This window comes from Macaca nemestrina, chromosome 5 (assembly GCF_043159975.1).
Source record: "Macaca nemestrina isolate mMacNem1 chromosome 5, mMacNem.hap1, whole genome shotgun sequence".
Taxonomy (NCBI): Eukaryota; Metazoa; Chordata; class Mammalia; order Primates; family Cercopithecidae; genus Macaca; species Macaca nemestrina.
The window spans coordinates 33177655-33195320 of record NC_092129.1 but is presented as its reverse complement, the minus strand read 5'-3'; the positions used below and the strand labels follow the sequence as shown (position 1 = coordinate 33195320).

Below are 17666 nucleotides of genomic sequence, written 5' to 3'. Positions count from 1 at the left end.
CAGGGAAGGGATAATAAGCCCTGATGCAGTTCTTAGGTGAGAAGTGGAAAGGGGCCGGAAGGTTTCGGAACAACAAGCAAAGTCAGTGAAGCAGAGTAAATCCAAATACTTGGCAAATGACAAATAAACCAGAAAGGAGACACGCCAGCCGTTCACGCTGGAAAGTTACCGATTGTTTATTCTGGTTCAAGTATTATTTATTCTATGAATAAGGGACAAGTTTTCGATGGGGGTGGGGTGTCTTATTCCTTATTACAAGAATAAGGAAAGGGGAGTTTCCAAGGCGGGCGGGTGTTTCCTCAGGGCACTTCCACACTCCCCTTTCTATCGGCAACCGCTCGGGGGGGACCTCCACCTTGGGGACGGAACCCCAGGACGCCTCTCCTCGGACGGCAGGGGTTTCTCTGCGCGCGTCGTCGGTCGTCTGGCCGCACGGCTTACCGAACTCTCGCCTCTCAAACTCTGATTTCTGGAACAGGGCAGCGAGCTGCGCCGGGTCCCCTTTCCCGCCCGCTTCCCCCCCACCACCCCGCGAGCGGCGGCTGGCGGCCGGGCCCAGGCAGCGAACAAAGGCGGCGCGGGGCGCGGGGCGCGCGGCCGGCGCTGGCGCGCGTCTCTCCGGCAGGAGGCGGCGGCGGCGCCGCGCCCGAGCCCGCATTCCTCAGAAGCGCCCGGAGCCCGCGGGGCGACGTCACCCCCGGCTCCGCCCCCGTCCCTCCCCGAGCAAAGTAACTCTTGACTAACAGGAGCAGCCTCCGCCGAGCATGGAGAGCTGCCGCCGCGGCCGGCCGGCGACGCTGGCGACGCTTTCGCCCCAGAGGTAGTTTGGCGACCGCGAAGAAGGAAAAAGTGCGGGCGGGCGGCTGTCCTCTCCCGGTCCTCAGCCCGCGAGGCCCGGCCCGCGCCTCCGTCGTGGATTTCGCGGCGATCCCCCCGGCAGCTCTTTGCAAAGCTGCTTGAAACTTCTCCCAAACTCGGCATGGATACGGCGGCGGCGGCGCTGCCTGCTTTTGTGGCGCTCTTGTTCCTCTCCCCTTGGCCTCTTCTGGGGTCGGCCCACGGCCAGTTCTCTGCAGGTGAGTGGCCGGGGGGCGTCCCCGACTAACGCCCGGAGTCCTGGGCTCACGAGGGGTGAGCCAGGTCCCCGCCAGGACGGGGGCAAGGATCGTGGGGAGCTCTCGCGGTCCGTCGGGGGTGGGGCATACAGGGTACAAGGAGGGCTGTCCCCAGAGTTCGTGCCAGGTGGGACGTGGGGCACCCATTGTTCCTCGCCGAAGCTCGCTCGGGGCGCACGCTGGCACGGTCGAGCCGGAGACTGTGGGGACCTGCTGGCTTCGGCATCTCGCGTGGCCTGCGCCGGGCTAGTGGGGAAGAGAGAAAGAAAAAGTAGTTACGACTCCGGTGACGGCGCTCTGTTGCTTGTGCTGCGGGCTTGTTGCTGTCTGCCACTTGGGTGTTTAAACAAATTCCCCGGGAAGCCATTGTCAGAAATGTGGAGATTCGAAGGGACTGACCTCGGCGCGCTTTGCCAGGTGCTTTTTGTCCCGGGAATAACCTCCCCTGACTATTGTCTAACTACTTCCCCGTCCCTCCCCGAGTCCCATTTCTCCTCCCCCAGCGCTGGGTTGCTCCTGGGCTTGCCCTGTGCGCTTGGGCACTGCCTGGAGCATGTTCTGTGTGTGTGTTCGCGGAGCCCTGTAAGATGTGTTGAAATGCGGTTCTAAGGACCCACTCCGAGCGTTCATGGGGATCGAGGTCTGGGCGCCCGGCGGAGGGAGCCTGACTCGCGCTTGGGAGCCCGCTCCTCGGGCAAAACCACCGGCAGGCTGGCCCCGCGCCCCCCGGATCCGGCCTGGGGCTGGAAGCGGACTGTAAATGACTGCCTTCCGCCGGGGGAACCCAAAAGGAGACATGTGGAGCGTCTCGCAGTAGCCGTGGGCGTTCTCAGTCAAGCCGCTCAAAGAAGTACGTGAACCCCGGCTCTCCCGGTCCCGCCCTCTGTTCCCCTCCAGTTTTGTTATCCTTCATGTAGGTTGGTTGCTTCTTTCGTTCTCTCCTCTGGGGGCTCTGAAGTTTCACCAGGTGGACGCTGGGGAGCGGGCTCCCGAGCACTTGCCTACCTCCCGCCTGTCCTGACAACTTTTCTGGCCAACCTACCCAGCTTAGCTCGGCTGGCGAGCGCATCCGCTGCTGGGGTTCGCGGTGCAGATGGAGACGCAGAGGTGGCCAGAGGGTGATGGAGAAGACGGGAAAAGCGACAGCCGCGCTCCTGGCTGAAGCCGCAGGACGCAAAGAACTTACTTTGTACCTGACAGTTTCTCACGTTGTTGTGGCTGCCCTGTTTCCTGGAAATAAACTCAAATTGTTGTTTTCTGGAGTAATCGTTTATTTCTCTTCCATTTCCCTCTTATCCCCGCCCCCTTTAGAACTCTGTAAAGGGAGTTAAACAACAGATTCAGGTGGCAGCATGTGTCGTACATTCAGGCAGAGATTATGAAATGGCAGCATGCAGAGGAAAAGCCCTGTATATAGGTGATGTACGCAGAGGGTAACAGCTCTGTGCAAAGAATGATCCGATGATTTAATTGAATTCTTTCTGGAGTAAGCATTACTGCATGCATTTCTGACATATAATGCCCGTTAGTATTGAAACCGTGCTTGATGTAACTCATTATATGCAGGCAAGTTGGAGTGAGTATTGATTTCTGAACAGTATTTGTCACTGCACCGAGAGCCTACGCTTGAAAAGGCTTGTAGTTTGTTAATTGAAAGTTTGAACTCTACCAGTTGCATGATTAAACTTACATGTATTCAAGAGTTGCAACTATTAATGTCGCCACAGCTGATGGATATATTTTCAGCAGTAAAGAAACTTTTCTTTTTCTCTTTTTAAATGTTATTTGCACTTTAATTAACAAGTAAATATTACGTTTCCTCCAGCTGAATGTGCAAATGAGCTTTTCTGATACCTGGAGTTTAGAATGTACAATAAACAATTGTGTTCTTAGATATCTAGTTCTAAGTACTTTAACTAAATATGCCTGGCTTTTCTTTAGTGACAAGCATAACATTTGACATTATGTTGTATATTTAATTAATATAATGTGCATTCCTGAAAAGTATAGTAATCACACGATTGCATCTCAAGATTTTGCCCGTTAGGAATGGATGCCCAGAAATGAATGTCTTTTATTCCCAGAGTTTAAAGTCAGATTGCGGATTTGCCTTTCTTCACAAATTATAAGTTTGTTTTGTTAATACTTCCTTTTTTCTGGCTATCATAAATCATTTGATTTTTTTTTGTCATAAAATTCTGTGGCAGTCAGATTTGTTGCAGACATAGATTAGAGATGTATTGGAGATTGGAGGTGTATTCTATTTTTCTGTTTTTTCTTATATGTTACTTTAAATAGTGAACTTCTATTCCTTTTGAGAAATTTAAATAAATACACTTTAAAAGTTCAAGACAAATTCATGTTGAGAATTTAAAAATATCTTAAATATGTCTTTCAAATCATATTCATTGAGATCAGTTTACTTTCTGATATCATGTGGTCCCTAATGTAGTAAGCTTCAAAAGCAAATTTTGAAAGGCTGAGCATTGAAAGTATATGACATGTGTCATATACTTACTCAGTTTTCTTTGTTTAAACCAAAAATGCAAGAGTGTTTTCATTATTGTGACTTTTTTCTTAGCTTTTGCAGTTAAAGTGTAAAACTGCTGCACTGTGAGCCTCTTTAAAACCAGAACTTTCTGTAAATCTCAACTCATATATTCTTTCAGTTTCATCTCTCACTTAAAATGACCCCCATGTCATATCTGAGGAAACCGAGGCATAGAAGAATAAAGAAGTATTAAAGTTTATTCACTGGGTTGTATAGCTATGATATCTTGATATCATAATGTAAGAAAGTTTTCTATAGGACTTAGATGACTGATGAAACCAGATGCAGGTAAGGTGATTTGGAAACTCAGCTTTCTCATCTGTAAAATGGGGATAATAATACCCGACCTGACCTTTCCACATGGTTTTTATGTTTAAATGAAGTAATTTATGGGAACTAGCACTGTAAATCACAAAGCATTGTGCAGCTATCTGGGGTGTAATCATCATTAAGTGCTTTAATTTCGGCTTTTTACTGCTTCCAAATTCTCTCTCCAGTAAGTGCAGGCTGTTCAGGATTTGTGTGTGTGTGCGCGCGCACGTGTCTGTGTGTTTTCACTCAGCCAGTCGTTCATTTTAATTGTTGTTAAACATAATTATTGTTAAACGTAAACATACTAGATTGGCCAGACCATAATTTTGTCAGCACAATGATCGATTATCCTTAATTTTTTTTTTTAACTTACCTTGTATAAATCCTTACTTGAGTTAGACCCGTGGAAGAGTCACTATTAACATTCCTAGTGTTTCTAACTACAGAAAAAAAATATTTTTAGTCAGTTTCTTTAGCTGTTGGTTCAGCTTTTCAACTCTGTGTTGAGAATAATATGTAGCTTTTTAGATGCAGTCTTATCAATGACCTAGAGAGGGACCATTGTCTCTCTTGTATGATAGGAGCCTGGAAATACAGCTCGAGATCCTGCTTTGTCTATAGTTCCTGACATGTCACCCTGTTGATGTGCACTCACCTGATGCTTAGGACCCTGTAACTCATCTAAGCAGCACCTGAGCAATAGCTGACTCCTTGTTGTCTCTTTATGTGAAATTAATTTCTCTTACACTTTTTACCTGCTCAGAAGATATATTGGAGCCAGCTTGCTTTAAGGTTTGCCTGTTAGTTTTTTCGGTTTGGATTGGCTAAATATCCCTCAGTCCTTCAATTCATTAAAACTCCACATTCTAATCACTAGCAATCATATGTAGCTGGACATTTCCAGAACTGTTTTTTCTCTCTCTAGTCCCCTTGTATCTGACTCTTCATTTTCCTAGATCGCGAGATGTAGTTTTGTGTCTGGCCTACCCAGATGGAAAGAGGCGAGTCTGGCTGCTGTTTGGACATTGGCATGTGTACTGCTGACAGCTCTCTCTTTGTGTTCATAAATGTGAATTTGAAAAATAAATCAACCGCTCTGCCACTCTGCCCCCTCCCACACTCCCTCCTACTCTTCTCTAGCAAAAACAGAGCCCCACATACATATACACAAGATCACAGCCTTTTTGATTTTGCCAAATATATTTTAGTGCTGTACATGTCCTTAAGAACTGGAAATATGACTCATCCACTATCCAAAGCTAATGCCAGCATTCCCACCAACTCTCATATTTCTAGCAATGATGGTTTGTTACAGGTTTTTCTGGCCTTTAAAGGAATATTTAATTCATGTGATATGATTCCATATAGAAAAAGTGTGTTGGCTACTAATATTTTTAAAGTGCAGTGTACCAGGTCTACTCAAACTGGTATTAAAAACAGTGTAAATCATGCTAAATAGGGATCTATGCTGCTCCCATTTCCCCTACTTGCTTTTCATGGAGGGCAGGAAGAGAGATGCTGGAAGATTGAGAGCAGGAAGCATCAAGAGAGTTTCTTAAGGACAAAACAAAGAACACAGGGATTCTGTGTGTGTGCACGTGTGTGTGTGTGTGTGTGAGTATGTGTGTGTATGTGTCTTTGATCTTTTACTTAATTTTCAGAAGAGGAAAAATAGTCCTATTTTTGGCTTGTTTATTGAAATCAGCCTTTGCCTTTGCCCAAACACATTTATTTCTAGTTCTGTCAATGTCAAAATTTCCCTCTGTGTATTCCTCTCAGTCTTTATGCTTTGATCATATGTATCTGGTCTGTGTTCCTTTATCAAATGGTGTTTCTTTTTGCCTAAAAAGATGTAATTGCTTTTGAACATGACTTGTTTTTTTAATCAAAACTCATGCTGTTTGTCATAGTACTAAAAAAAAAGCACAAGACACAAATTCATGATAGGTCTTAAAATAGTATTTGATAACAAAGTAAGTGAATAATACATTAATCAGGCTAATTTTTATTTCAATTGAAGCAAAAAGCAAATGTGCGTATCCATAAACTAATCTTTTAATGTCACAGAACGTTCATTTGTTGCTGTCTCTGAAAGTCTTTGAGTTCCCTTTTATAAATGGGGATAGACAATTTCAGAACCATATTGCTTGATATTTTGAGATAAGTGAGATGAGTTACATACAACTATGCTTTGGAAAACTTAAAAAATGTTATGATGTTTGACGTCATTGTGAACTCTGAATAGTCTATAAACTTCACACTCCACATTAGTGCAAATGTGTTTTGTGAAAATACTCCTAAAGAAATGTAGTTTCACATAAAAGGTTTTTAAAATTTCATGAAGATTCTGTTGCGGGAAGTATGTTTATTTTCCTTTTGTATTCTTGTGGGAATTCTTTTGATCTGTATTTAATATTTTAATAATGAAAACTAAGTGTATGTAATTTTAAAACTTAGTTTTGTGAGGTTTTTTTTTAGATTGTTGAGATTCTGGAAAACATTGGGCCCGGGATCTAAAGATCACATTGATCCTCTCGTGGAACATTGCCATTTCCCCACTTAACTCTGGTTGAATTTTTTGGCATTCTCCTTTGTGTGTTGATAATCCATAAAAATTACAAGTGGCTTATTTTGTCACTTAACAGTTGTTTTAGGATCAAATTAAGTTGTCCTAAATGGAATAATCCGTGTTTCCACTTAATATGATTATTGAGCTCTGATAATGAAAATGATGAACAGGGCAATGCTGGCTGAATCCTCCAACAGGTGTCATTCTAGGAATTGTTTTAATAAGGGGAATTCAGAAACAAGGCCAAATAAAATAGTGTGTAGTGGAGTTATTGTTCATATTTATTTTGTTGGGAAATGTGAAAGATGTAAGTATGTAGTCCCGTGTGTGAATACACACACACACACACACACACACACACACACACACACACCTCTTAACAATGCTAGGATTTAGTTGTAGAAACATTTAGGTTAGAAGGAAGGTAAGGGCATCTAGAGATGGTATCAAAACTTCATACTTACGTTTTTGGAAAGAGTAGTGACAATAGATCATTACTTTATTTCATAAATGTAGAAACAAGAGGAAAATAAGCTGTATATAATCTATACTGTATACTATACTATACTGTTATATTTTAAGGATAAAATAATAAATCTTTCTCCAGATTGGTGTCTATATATATAAACCCTTCCCAGTGCAGCCTGTTCCTTAACCAGCTGCTCATAGGCCGATTCTCCAAATGTTGTTCAAGGCTGCAGCTGACCAGCCACAGAAATTCCCCTAATCCTTGTTGGACAGTGGAGGTGACCTAGCAGCTGCTTAAGTGGCAGACTGGCAACAGTTCCTTGATGTGATTTTTCTTAGGTCATTCAGTAAATTCAAGAGTAGAGAGGAAGGCTTTCTAGGGTCCTCACTACCCACCCAGGGATTGATGCCTGATTGCTTCATGGGCATTGTATTCTTCGCTGCAAGGTGTCCTGGGATTTTGTGATTCATGGACCAATATAATTAGCATCATCTGGAAACTTGTGATGATCTGTGATCATCTATCAGAGCCACACCAGATTTACTGAATCAGAATCTGCATTTTAATTAAATCCCCAGGTGATTTGATGGAAAATTTAATTCTGAGAAACACTGCTCTAGGACAAAGAAAACTCAGCTTATAAAGATTGTCACATGCACTTTACTGTAGAATTTCAAGAGGATTGCAAAAGGATTAATTATAACCTGTAATACATTTCCTTGGATTTTATATTTCTTTTTCCTTTCTTTGTCTCTTTCTTTTCTTTTGTTTTTATGGAGATGGAGTGTCATCCTGTCACCCAAGCTGGAGTGCAGTGGAACGATCTCGGCTCACTGCAACTTCTGCCTTCTGGGTTCAAGAGATTCTCCTGCCACAGTCTTCCAAGTAGTTGGGATTACAGGTGCGCCACCATGCCCAGCTAATTTTTGTAGTTTTAGTAGAGATGGGGTTTTACCATGTTGCTCAGACTGGTCATGAACTCCTGAGCTGAAGTGATATTCCTATTTCAGCCTTCCAAAGTGCTGGGATTACAGGTGTGAACCACTATGCCCGGCCCCCGGAGTTATATTTCTGATCAGTATTTGCTTGAGTATTATTTAACATTCCAGACACATCAAAACAACAGTACTATAGAAGTTTTTTTAAAGAATGCTCAGACGATTTTGAAAAAAAAAATTTTCATAAGACACTAAAAATAAGACTAGTTTTGGTTATGAATATTTTGTATAAGAATATTTAGAGATAAACATACTCTTTAAGGAACCAAACATGCTATATGCAAATCATTTTTAGCATAATGTTATGTTGATACAGGAAATACTATTCCCTCTGATATTACTAGTAACAGTCTCTTGCTTTATAATTCTCTTTTTCATCTAAGTATAATTTAAGATCTTTGTAATAAGGAGCTCATTTATAGGACAGTCAAATTTAATGAATGGGAGTTAGTAGGTAGAATGCATTAAATATAACTGGTGTTCTTTTTATTATCTTTTGTGCTCATATTTAAGAACAAATTCTTGTCAGTTTTCTCAAGAGAAAAATTATGATGTAATAGACAGTGTACACTATTCATGTCAAAACACAATTTTACTTGCATTTTATAGCTTGCTTTAGCATTCTTTTAGAAAATGAATTTTCCCAGAAGACCTAATTGCCTTCTTATTAATGAGCCTGTAAGTGTTTTTTGTTATCCATTTACTATTCTAAATGTGTCTACTTGTGCTAACTGTTTCAACAGTGATGTCTCTGATTAAATCACAACTGCTAGATTTTTTTTCCGTTCACTACTGGTTCAGAAAATACTGGCATAATGACATGGTTATGGCAGAGACTAATAAAAAACACGAAGTAAAAATTAATATTCACCCATTATGGTTGGCTGTATCATGAGATCAGAAGCTGGAGTTTGGGATAATAGCAACATTCTCTACATTTTTGATACTGTAAATAAAAGTCTGCCTAACCTATATTGTCTTAAATTTAAAATATATAATTTATTGAATTAATTAACTGTAAATCAGTATGATTTCCATATGTACTTAATTTAGACACTGATGTTTAAAGAAAGAGGTTTAATAGGAGACTGATCACTGTTAGAGGAGAAGTAGTGATGGAGAAACTCTGAGAGGGCACTTTCATATATCTTCAAGAGTTTTACAGTTACTTTTTCTAATTTTACTCCAAATTCTAGAACTTGTCTTTTTTACTAATCCTGCTTTTATTCTTGTGAGCAATAATTAGGTTCATTTATTTTCTTACATGTTGGAGAAGAGAGCTTTTCCCAAAGCAATTGCAAAAATAACAATATGAGCTGCCATTTACTGAGATCCCATGACCTGCTAGGGCCTGTGATCAGTGTTTTACATAATTTTAAATCCTCACAATATCCTTTAAGATGAGGATCATCTCCATTTTACAAACTAAGGCCTAGAGGGGTTAAGTAATAACTTGTCCCAAGTGGCTATATGAGTCACTGGTAGAGTCAAGATTCGTTAATGAATGTACACAAATGTTAAAAGATTAGACAGTTCTTTGGTTGCATCTTGGCAGAAAATGTAACCCAGACTGGTTGCAAAAAAAGGTGAATTTGTCTCTCCTAACTACAATTCAGGTGGAGCTTGATTTAGAAGTTGATGTTTCTCTGCCTGTTCAGTTTAGTTCTAGGGTATTCCAGGAGCTTTTTAGGCTACATATAGAGGAATGATGACTGTGGCAGCTCCCACCCAACAAGATCCCAGGTTCAAGTCCCTTAAGGAAATGTGAATTATCTGCTGGTTGCAACTGATAAGACTCTAAGGTTTACAGTGATTGAATCCAGTAGATCATGTATCCAACCATTTAATCTAAGGCTCTGACTGAGGGGAAGTTAGTGGTTGATTGGCTTAGCCCAGGGTTTATAAACTTTCTGATGGGGAAGAAAGAAGGTGGGAGATGATGGGGAAGAGACAGTGGGATCAGATGGTTCCCTGTTGTGGACTACTAGTTGATCTCTAAGTGGAAAAGAGTGGAAGAGAAAGAGAGGAAAGAGGCAATTTGTGTCTGGCAGGCTTGTATACATTTACAGATCACCTGTTTTTAATCCGAGAGTATTTGTTGGCTTTCCTTTTAAGGACTACTTTAAAGCATGAATTTATATTATTTCTGTTATTTTATTTTTCTTGCCTCAGTATTGAATTAGTCTAACGTTAAAAATTCGTAGAATTTGGTGTTAAAAAAGACCTTAGAAATTAATGACCCTTTCATTTGACATAACTTGACCAAAGTCACACAGGTAGGAAGAACTTGAGCTCAAATTAAAGATTTTAATATATAGGTTAGTGTTCTTACTATATATATACATCATATACCAATGTATTCTTTCTCTCTCTCTCTCTCTATATATATATATACACATATAATTTTCCTTAAGAGTAATCTATATAGATAATTCTCATTTAAGATTAAAAAATTTTGGTTTGTATTCCAAATTTCTGAAACAATATTCCAAATATAAACCTGACTTAATGATTGGATTTGAATAGTAATCTGAATATAAGGTGATAATATGTCTGTGAATGCGGAGACCATCTTGGATAACTGCTTGGTTTTCAGATGTCATGACAGAATTTATACATGTATGCATGTATAGGTGTTTGCTTGTATGCATTTATTTATTTTTAATAGAAAGCAAAGGGTAAAGTAAGCTATGGTAAATGATATTGACACAGACAAAACCTACTAACTCTACTATTTTTGAAAAGCTCAAGAGATGATGGTGATTTTATTTTTAATTTTGATCTTCTAACCTCTGCTGCCTAACTTTATTATGTATATTTGAGCAACATGGGATTATTAGGAAGAGTTGCTCTAAGAAATATCTTGGGGTACTAAGTAATGAATAAAATATAGAGAAGTAGCAGCTGTTTGCCTAGCTACCTCCTCTCCTAATGAGAGATTTACCCAGGCTGTTTTAATCACATGTTAGTGCTAGTGGATTTGACTGAGGACCATGGCTGTGCCAGTTGAGGTCAGGGGATAGTCCCCAGGCACTTTAAAGGTCCATAATGGCCCTTCAGTGGCCAGGGCAGCTGGCCTAGCACATAGGGGTGAAGGCAGTGGTTGAGAAGGAAGGTTTACTGACTTCATCGTGCTTCCCTCTGTCACTGGAGGCTTGTTTTCATACACTTTTGTCTATTATCATAAATAACTTATTATAATAACTTATGACTCTTTTTCTGTCTTATTTATGTCCTTATGTGATGACTGTCAGTCCTAAATGATGAAGTTTGTAATAATTTGCCCTAACCACCTGGTCGGTTGGAGCAGATTGCTATCTAGTGTTGACTCATTATGCCCCTTTATCTAAACCAACACTTAAATGCTCAGGAAATATATGAATGAGGTGAAGGAGCTGGCAGCAACCTACTTCAGAGCCAGAGCCTTTGGAGATCTATGCAGGAGGCTGTTGAATGCCCAGAACGTTGGCCTTGCTACAGGATGACTTGTGTTCCAGTCTTGAGCTCTGTCACTTTCTGAGATTTGAGAGCAATCCTTTCTGCTTGATCCCTCATTTCTTTATCACCAAAATGAGAATATTACAATGAAGAATGACTTTAATGTCTTGTCTGGTCTACTGAACCAGACACTTTTAAGGTGAAAATGAATAATATATGTGAAAGTAGTTTTATATTTGTAAACTACCATAAAATGTAAATTTTGTTAGGAATAGAAACTTTGACGATAAAGTATTGCCGAAGGCACAAAAAGTGTATATGCTGAAGAATGGAAATGAAAACAATAAATGCTTCATATATTTGCATGTTTAAGTGATACATAGCCTCTCAATGTTCGGGAAAGTGGTATAATAAAGAAGAGTGAGCATGGTTCTTGTGAATAATGGGTGATTTTGCAATCATGTATCAAAAAGTGCAGTCTCCCCCCCCAACTTTTTTCACATATATGTACTTCCTATGTATGTATAAATAAACTTTAATGCTACCAAGTAGTTCAGTAGCCCTCTCATATCTCTGGGGGATACATTCCAAGGTGACCAGTAGATGTCTGAAACTCATATAGAACCCACCCTTATATATACTATACTATGTTGTTTCAATTGACAGTGGAAATGGCTACTGAGTGACTAACAGGTAAGTGGCCTGTACAATATGGACACATTAGACAAAGGGATGATTCACATCCCGGGTAGGATGGAACGAGACAGCATGTGATTTCATCACGCTACTCAGAATGGTGTGTAATTTAAAAGTTATTTATGTCTGAAATTTTTTTGTTTTCTTTAGACGGAGTTTCGCTTTTATTGCTCAGGCTGGAGTGCAGTGGCATGATATTGGCTCACTGCAACCTTTGCCTCCTGGGTTCAAGTGATTCTCCTGCCTCAGCCTCCCAAGTAGCTGGGATTACAGGCACCCACCTCCACCATTCCTGGCTAATTTTTGTGTTTTTAGTAGAGATGGGGTTTTGCCATGTTGGCCAGGCTGATCTTGAACTCCTGACCTAAGGTGACCTGCCCACCTCAGCCTCCCAAAGTGCTGGGATTACAGGTGTGAACCACAGAGCCCTGCCTGAAATTTTTCATTTAATATTTTTGGACCACAGTTGACCAAGGGCAGCTGAAACCACAGAAAGTGAAACTTTGGGTAAGGGGGTCTACTGTATTTGTATTTCCTCCAGATATTCAATATAGATTATGTGATTATAAAATAAGTTGTTAAAGAATGTAAATGTGTTTTAAGTACTTATATATATCATATATAGAAAGCTGTGTGCATACTTTTTTCCTTTTAAAATTTTTCATGATGAGCTAGAACATGCTCTTGTCATCAGAGCTGTTCTGCACATGATTCTGATGAGGTTTATATTCTTTGATTTATTCTTTCACTTCATGTATCTTTGAACACCTTACTACGTGCCCATGCTGTGCCAGGTTTTGAGTGTGCTGGCAAGTAAGCCAGCAGTAACTTGTCCCAGTGCCTGTGAAGCATTTGTAATGTTAATGACTTTTAAGGCATGGTAATATTTGCATCGCTCCCCACTTCTAGTGATTCACAAATGAAGTGTGGGGCTTTTTTGGTAACTGACCATATATTTTGTAACTGACCATACTCCTGAGATGTGGCAAGTATCAAAGCTCTGTCTGTCTCAGTTTGCTGATTCACTTCAGAACTTGCCTAGGATAATTCCAGTCCATCTGTAGTCTTTCCATGGTCTTGAAACTACTCAAACAAGTAAAAGCCTACCGAAAAAGAATTACAAAAACATTGCCACAATGATAGTAAAATTCCACCAAGTGGAATTTCCCGAAAGTTGAGTAATCCGAAATGTAAACAAAGTCAAGCAGAGGAGAGAGCACATTTGTTTTCTGGAGGTTTGCTGTCACTAACTCTCCCTCTGGAAGCAGGATCGGGAAGATTGGTGGACGGCCTCTTAGACTACAGCGTATGTCAGTGTGCATTTACAACCTGAACATTCACGTGCAGAATCCTTGGTTGTTTGGCTGCAGAATCCTATTTGCTCTGACCTGCAGCTGCTTATGAACTGCCTCTGTTGCCTGGACTTTGATTAGCCCTCTCTCTGCTATTGCTTCTGTAGCCCATTGCCCTGTGTAGTAGGCAGCGACAAGAGAGGGAGGCCAGTGGCTGGCAGAGTCCTATCAAGCCAGGAATGAGGGTGGGCTATGACCATCACCTAATTGCCCTGGCATCTGCATCCCATAAGGCACTTTTTGGTCATCCATTATGAAGGGGACAACAGTAGTTATTTAAATACACTCATGGTCTTACCAGGAAATGGGGATTTTGAACTTCAGTCTTAAAGGAGGCCCACATGGTCTCTAGTGTGTGAATTAAGGAGAAAAAAGCAATTTTGGAGAAGTGTAAATTTTTTCTAAGCCAAATTAAAATTACCAAATTACATATACCCAAGGTTCAAATATAGAAATTTAAAAAACGATTTTGTGTTAGTTAAGTCACTGATATTTTATGCCCATTTTATGTTTAAGTAAAAGAATACTTATCAAATACTGATCTCCACACATAGTATAGAGCATAGTGTTTAAGAATGCGGACATTGGAACTTGACCACTTGAGTGAGAATATACGTTCCAACATGTTATTACTACATGATCTGACCACTTTCCTTCAGTTTCCACATCTTCAAAATGGGAAAGTACCCATTCCAGATAGAAGTTTTGAGAAATATTGAGTTACAGTGCTTAAATGAGTGCCTGACACACTAATAAAATTTGTCCATTTTAGTTATTATTGTTAATGAAATTGCCAATGTTTGCAGAATATCTAATCTCATGCTGTTATCTTTTAAAATATCTAACTACATTATCTTTTACTTTAAAATAAAACTACCAGAGAATAGATAATAGGAAGCCTGAAGTAAATCAGCTCAATATGCTGATAGCAAAGACCACAAGCATCACTTTATAGAATATAATCCAGTGTTTGTGAAAACAAGAGGCAAATTTATTCTTTTACTCTGTCATCCAGGCTGGGATGCAGTGGTGTTAACATAGCTCTCTGCAGCCTCAACCTCCTGGGCTCAAGCAGTCCTCTTGCCTCAGCCTTCAGAGTAGCTGGGACCACAGGCGTGCGCCACCATACCTGGCTAATTTTTTAAAAATTTTTTGTAGAGATCAGATTCTCGCCATGTATAAAAACCTACCCAACATCTTTGGAAAATGCATTTAAAATTCTCTAGGTAGGTTGAGGGGGGTGGGAAGTTTTTGACCTACAAACAATTTCTTACCTTCTAGAACAATTTAATCTCAGATGATAAAATATGAAAATTCTAAATTGGAAATAAGGTTAAAATAAGAATTGACCAGGAAGTGGAGGAATGAAATCTCTGCCACTCCAAGCAGTGCCCATCCCAGTAAGTATTATGTCCTATCTGGGAGTGGCACTCAGATTTAGAATGAGATAATTAGAATTAATCAACAAGATAAGAGGGATCTCTTTAATGCCTAAGAATGTTGGTATGTTGTTTCCCCAATGGTTATAGAATGAGGAAGGAATATCAGCATTGCTTCTGTTTGCATTTGACACATATGCTAAACAAATGCACTGGCCTTTAGAACATGTGTTTATGAATTCTATATAACATTTTTCTTTTTGAAGGTTGTCTAGCTGCTTAATTTTCCTTAGTTCACAAAGCAATGAGGTAGTTTCAAATCTATTTGAACCCCAAGACTTTTTCAAGCTGCTATCCTCTGAGTAAAGCCACTTAGTCCTGGCACATGTGGTGGAAAGGTCTGGCTAAAGTTTTGACAATTATTAGCTCATTTGCAGAATTGCTCCTCGGCCTGTCAACACAGAGGAAAGCCTTTCCAAACTTTGAGAAGGATTTTATGTTTGACTCGAGCTTTAGATTTCTTTTATTTTTCCAACTTTTTAACACTATCTTTTCTAGCTTTAATTGACACAAACTTCTCTTTTCCTTGTGTAACACTTGTGCAGTCCAGATATTAGAAACCCCTGTTAACTTTCTTACCAGAGAAGCTCTTTGCACTGCAGGCTGGAATCTCACTGAGATAATGTCCTTCCAATGTCCTTACAGTATTTGCAACTTTGTGTTCTGACTGGATGCTCCTACTAACCTAGGTCTTCTTTGTGATTGTGGTGGCAGCAACTGTCTTCATAAACTCATCTTCAGTTATTTTTTATTTTGTGTATTCGTTTATCTTTTTTGAGATAAAGTTTTGCTGTTGTTGCCCTGGCAGGAGTGCAATGGCATGATCTCGGTTTACTGCAATCTCTGCCTCCCAGGTTCAAGTGATTCTCCTGCCTCAGCCTCCCGAGTAGCCTCCCAAAGTTCTGGGATTGCAAGCGTGTGCCACCACGCATGGCTAATTTTGTATTTTTAGTAGAGATGGGGTTTCTTCCTGTTGGTCAGGCAGGTCTTGAGCTCCCGACCTTAAGTGATCGGCCTGCCTCGGCCTCCCAAAGTGTTGGGATTATAGGCGTGAACCACCGCCCGGCTACTCATCTTCATTTAAAAATTAAATTTCTTAGGCCGGGAGTGGTGGCTCACGCCTGTAATCCCAGAACTTTGGGAGGCTGAGGTGGGTGGATCATGAGGCCAGGAAATCTAGACCATCTGGCCGACATGGTGAAACCCCATCTCTACTAAAAGTACAAAATTTAGTTGGGCGTGGTGGCGCACACCTGTAGTCCCAGCTACTCAGGAGGCTGAGGCAGGAGAATCGCTTGAACCTGGGAGGCAGAAGTTGCAGTAAGCCGACATTGCGCCACTGCATTCCAGCCTGGTGACAGAGTGAGACTCCATCGCAAAAAAAATAAAAAAAAAGTAAACTTCTTAAGTTGTTACCATTTTGGTGTACTGGTTGACCAGATTCAGTCTTAATAAAAGGAGCATTAACAAAACTTCACAAATTCTATGGCACATCTAAATTTAAATATGAAACAGTTCTAAAAATAGGGATATATACATGCTTGTCCTGGACCCCAGAATCATGGCTCACTTATTATTTGGAAAGCAGGCTGCTGCATATGTTCATCACAATAATACCTAAAGGATACTGAATCAGAAAATGAGTGAGAATGGGAGATCTATATAATGAAAACACTAGATAGTGGTATGCTTAAATATGATAATGTACATGAGAAGCCATAAATTTTAACCAGTGTGATTCAGGCTCTGACTTTCAATCTATTTGCACTAGGGTATTGGACAAACCCACAACCAGGAAAGGTGAGCGCCGAGATCGCCAGAAGAACCCAGGTGCTCTGATGGCTTACTCCTTAGGCAACATTTCAGATTTTGCACAGTACATTGTGCCCTTTCCCAGCTAATTCTTACCAGGAATACAGATCCCAGGTGAAGCCTGCTAATTGCTTTGAGGGCTGTTATTTTTACCTTTAATTTAGGTTCAGGAGTCTGTAGGGTAATCCTTTGAATTTCTCAGTTACTTACTGTTCACTGAAGTATCCACTTGAGATCTTTCCTGGACTCCACAGTTTGTTCACAGTTTGGCACACCATTGGCTGAAAGTACTCAATCCTTGCTCCTTGCTCATTGACAGTTATACTACAGGCTGCTTCCAGTTGCCAACACATTTTAGAAAAGCATATAATTTTGTTAAGAGTTTTTCCTGTTGCTTTCAAATGTAGTCAAGTAAAGGGTAGGGAACAGAGAAGGGGCAGGATGTCGTATCAGCATTTACCTTTCCAGAGGCTAATGCTTTGAAAGAATAAGAGGTGTCCTTTTAGGTCAAGACTCTTATTGTTCTTGTCACCTGATTTATTGGCATTACAGTTGCATCACATGTTGTCTTTTATGTGAGCAATGACAAAAAGGATATATCTATTCTGTACACTTTGGCATTTATGACAGAATGTCAAATATAATATCCTTCAAAGCTTGTTAAAACAAGCGATATCAGTCTGAGTTGTTAATATGGTCTTTTTGGCAACACCTTATTGGGGCAGGAACCATTGATTTGTGCATTTATAGGATTGATTACTATCCCTAATAAAGTTAGTCTGGTAGGCAAAAATAGCAAGCCCTTGTCTCTACACGCACAAAAAAATAATAATAACCAGGCATAGTGGTGCATGCTTGTAGTCCCAGCTATTTTGGATGCTGAGGCTGGAGGATTGCTTGAGCTCAGTAGTTAAA

At 40.5% G+C, this 17666-nt stretch overlaps 1 protein-coding gene across 6 annotated transcripts in view; it reads left to right on the top strand.

Moving 5' to 3' along the window:
- The first annotated feature begins 734 nt into the window (after positions 1–734).
- Positions 735–17666, top strand: part of LOC105465585 (protein tyrosine phosphatase receptor type K) — a 558841-nt gene continuing 541909 nt past the window's right edge. For 3 of the 6 annotated variants that reach the window (XM_071096433.1, XM_071096432.1, XM_071096437.1), the window contains exon 1: positions 738–1076. In XM_071096433.1, coding sequence (XP_070952534.1) covers positions 980–1076 — 97 coding nt within the window. In that variant the 5' untranslated portion in view covers positions 738–979. Of the gene's footprint in view, positions 1077–17666 lie in introns of all 6 variants that reach the window. The other 3 variants (XM_071096434.1, XM_071096427.1, XM_071096436.1) reach the window with 2 other exon arrangements.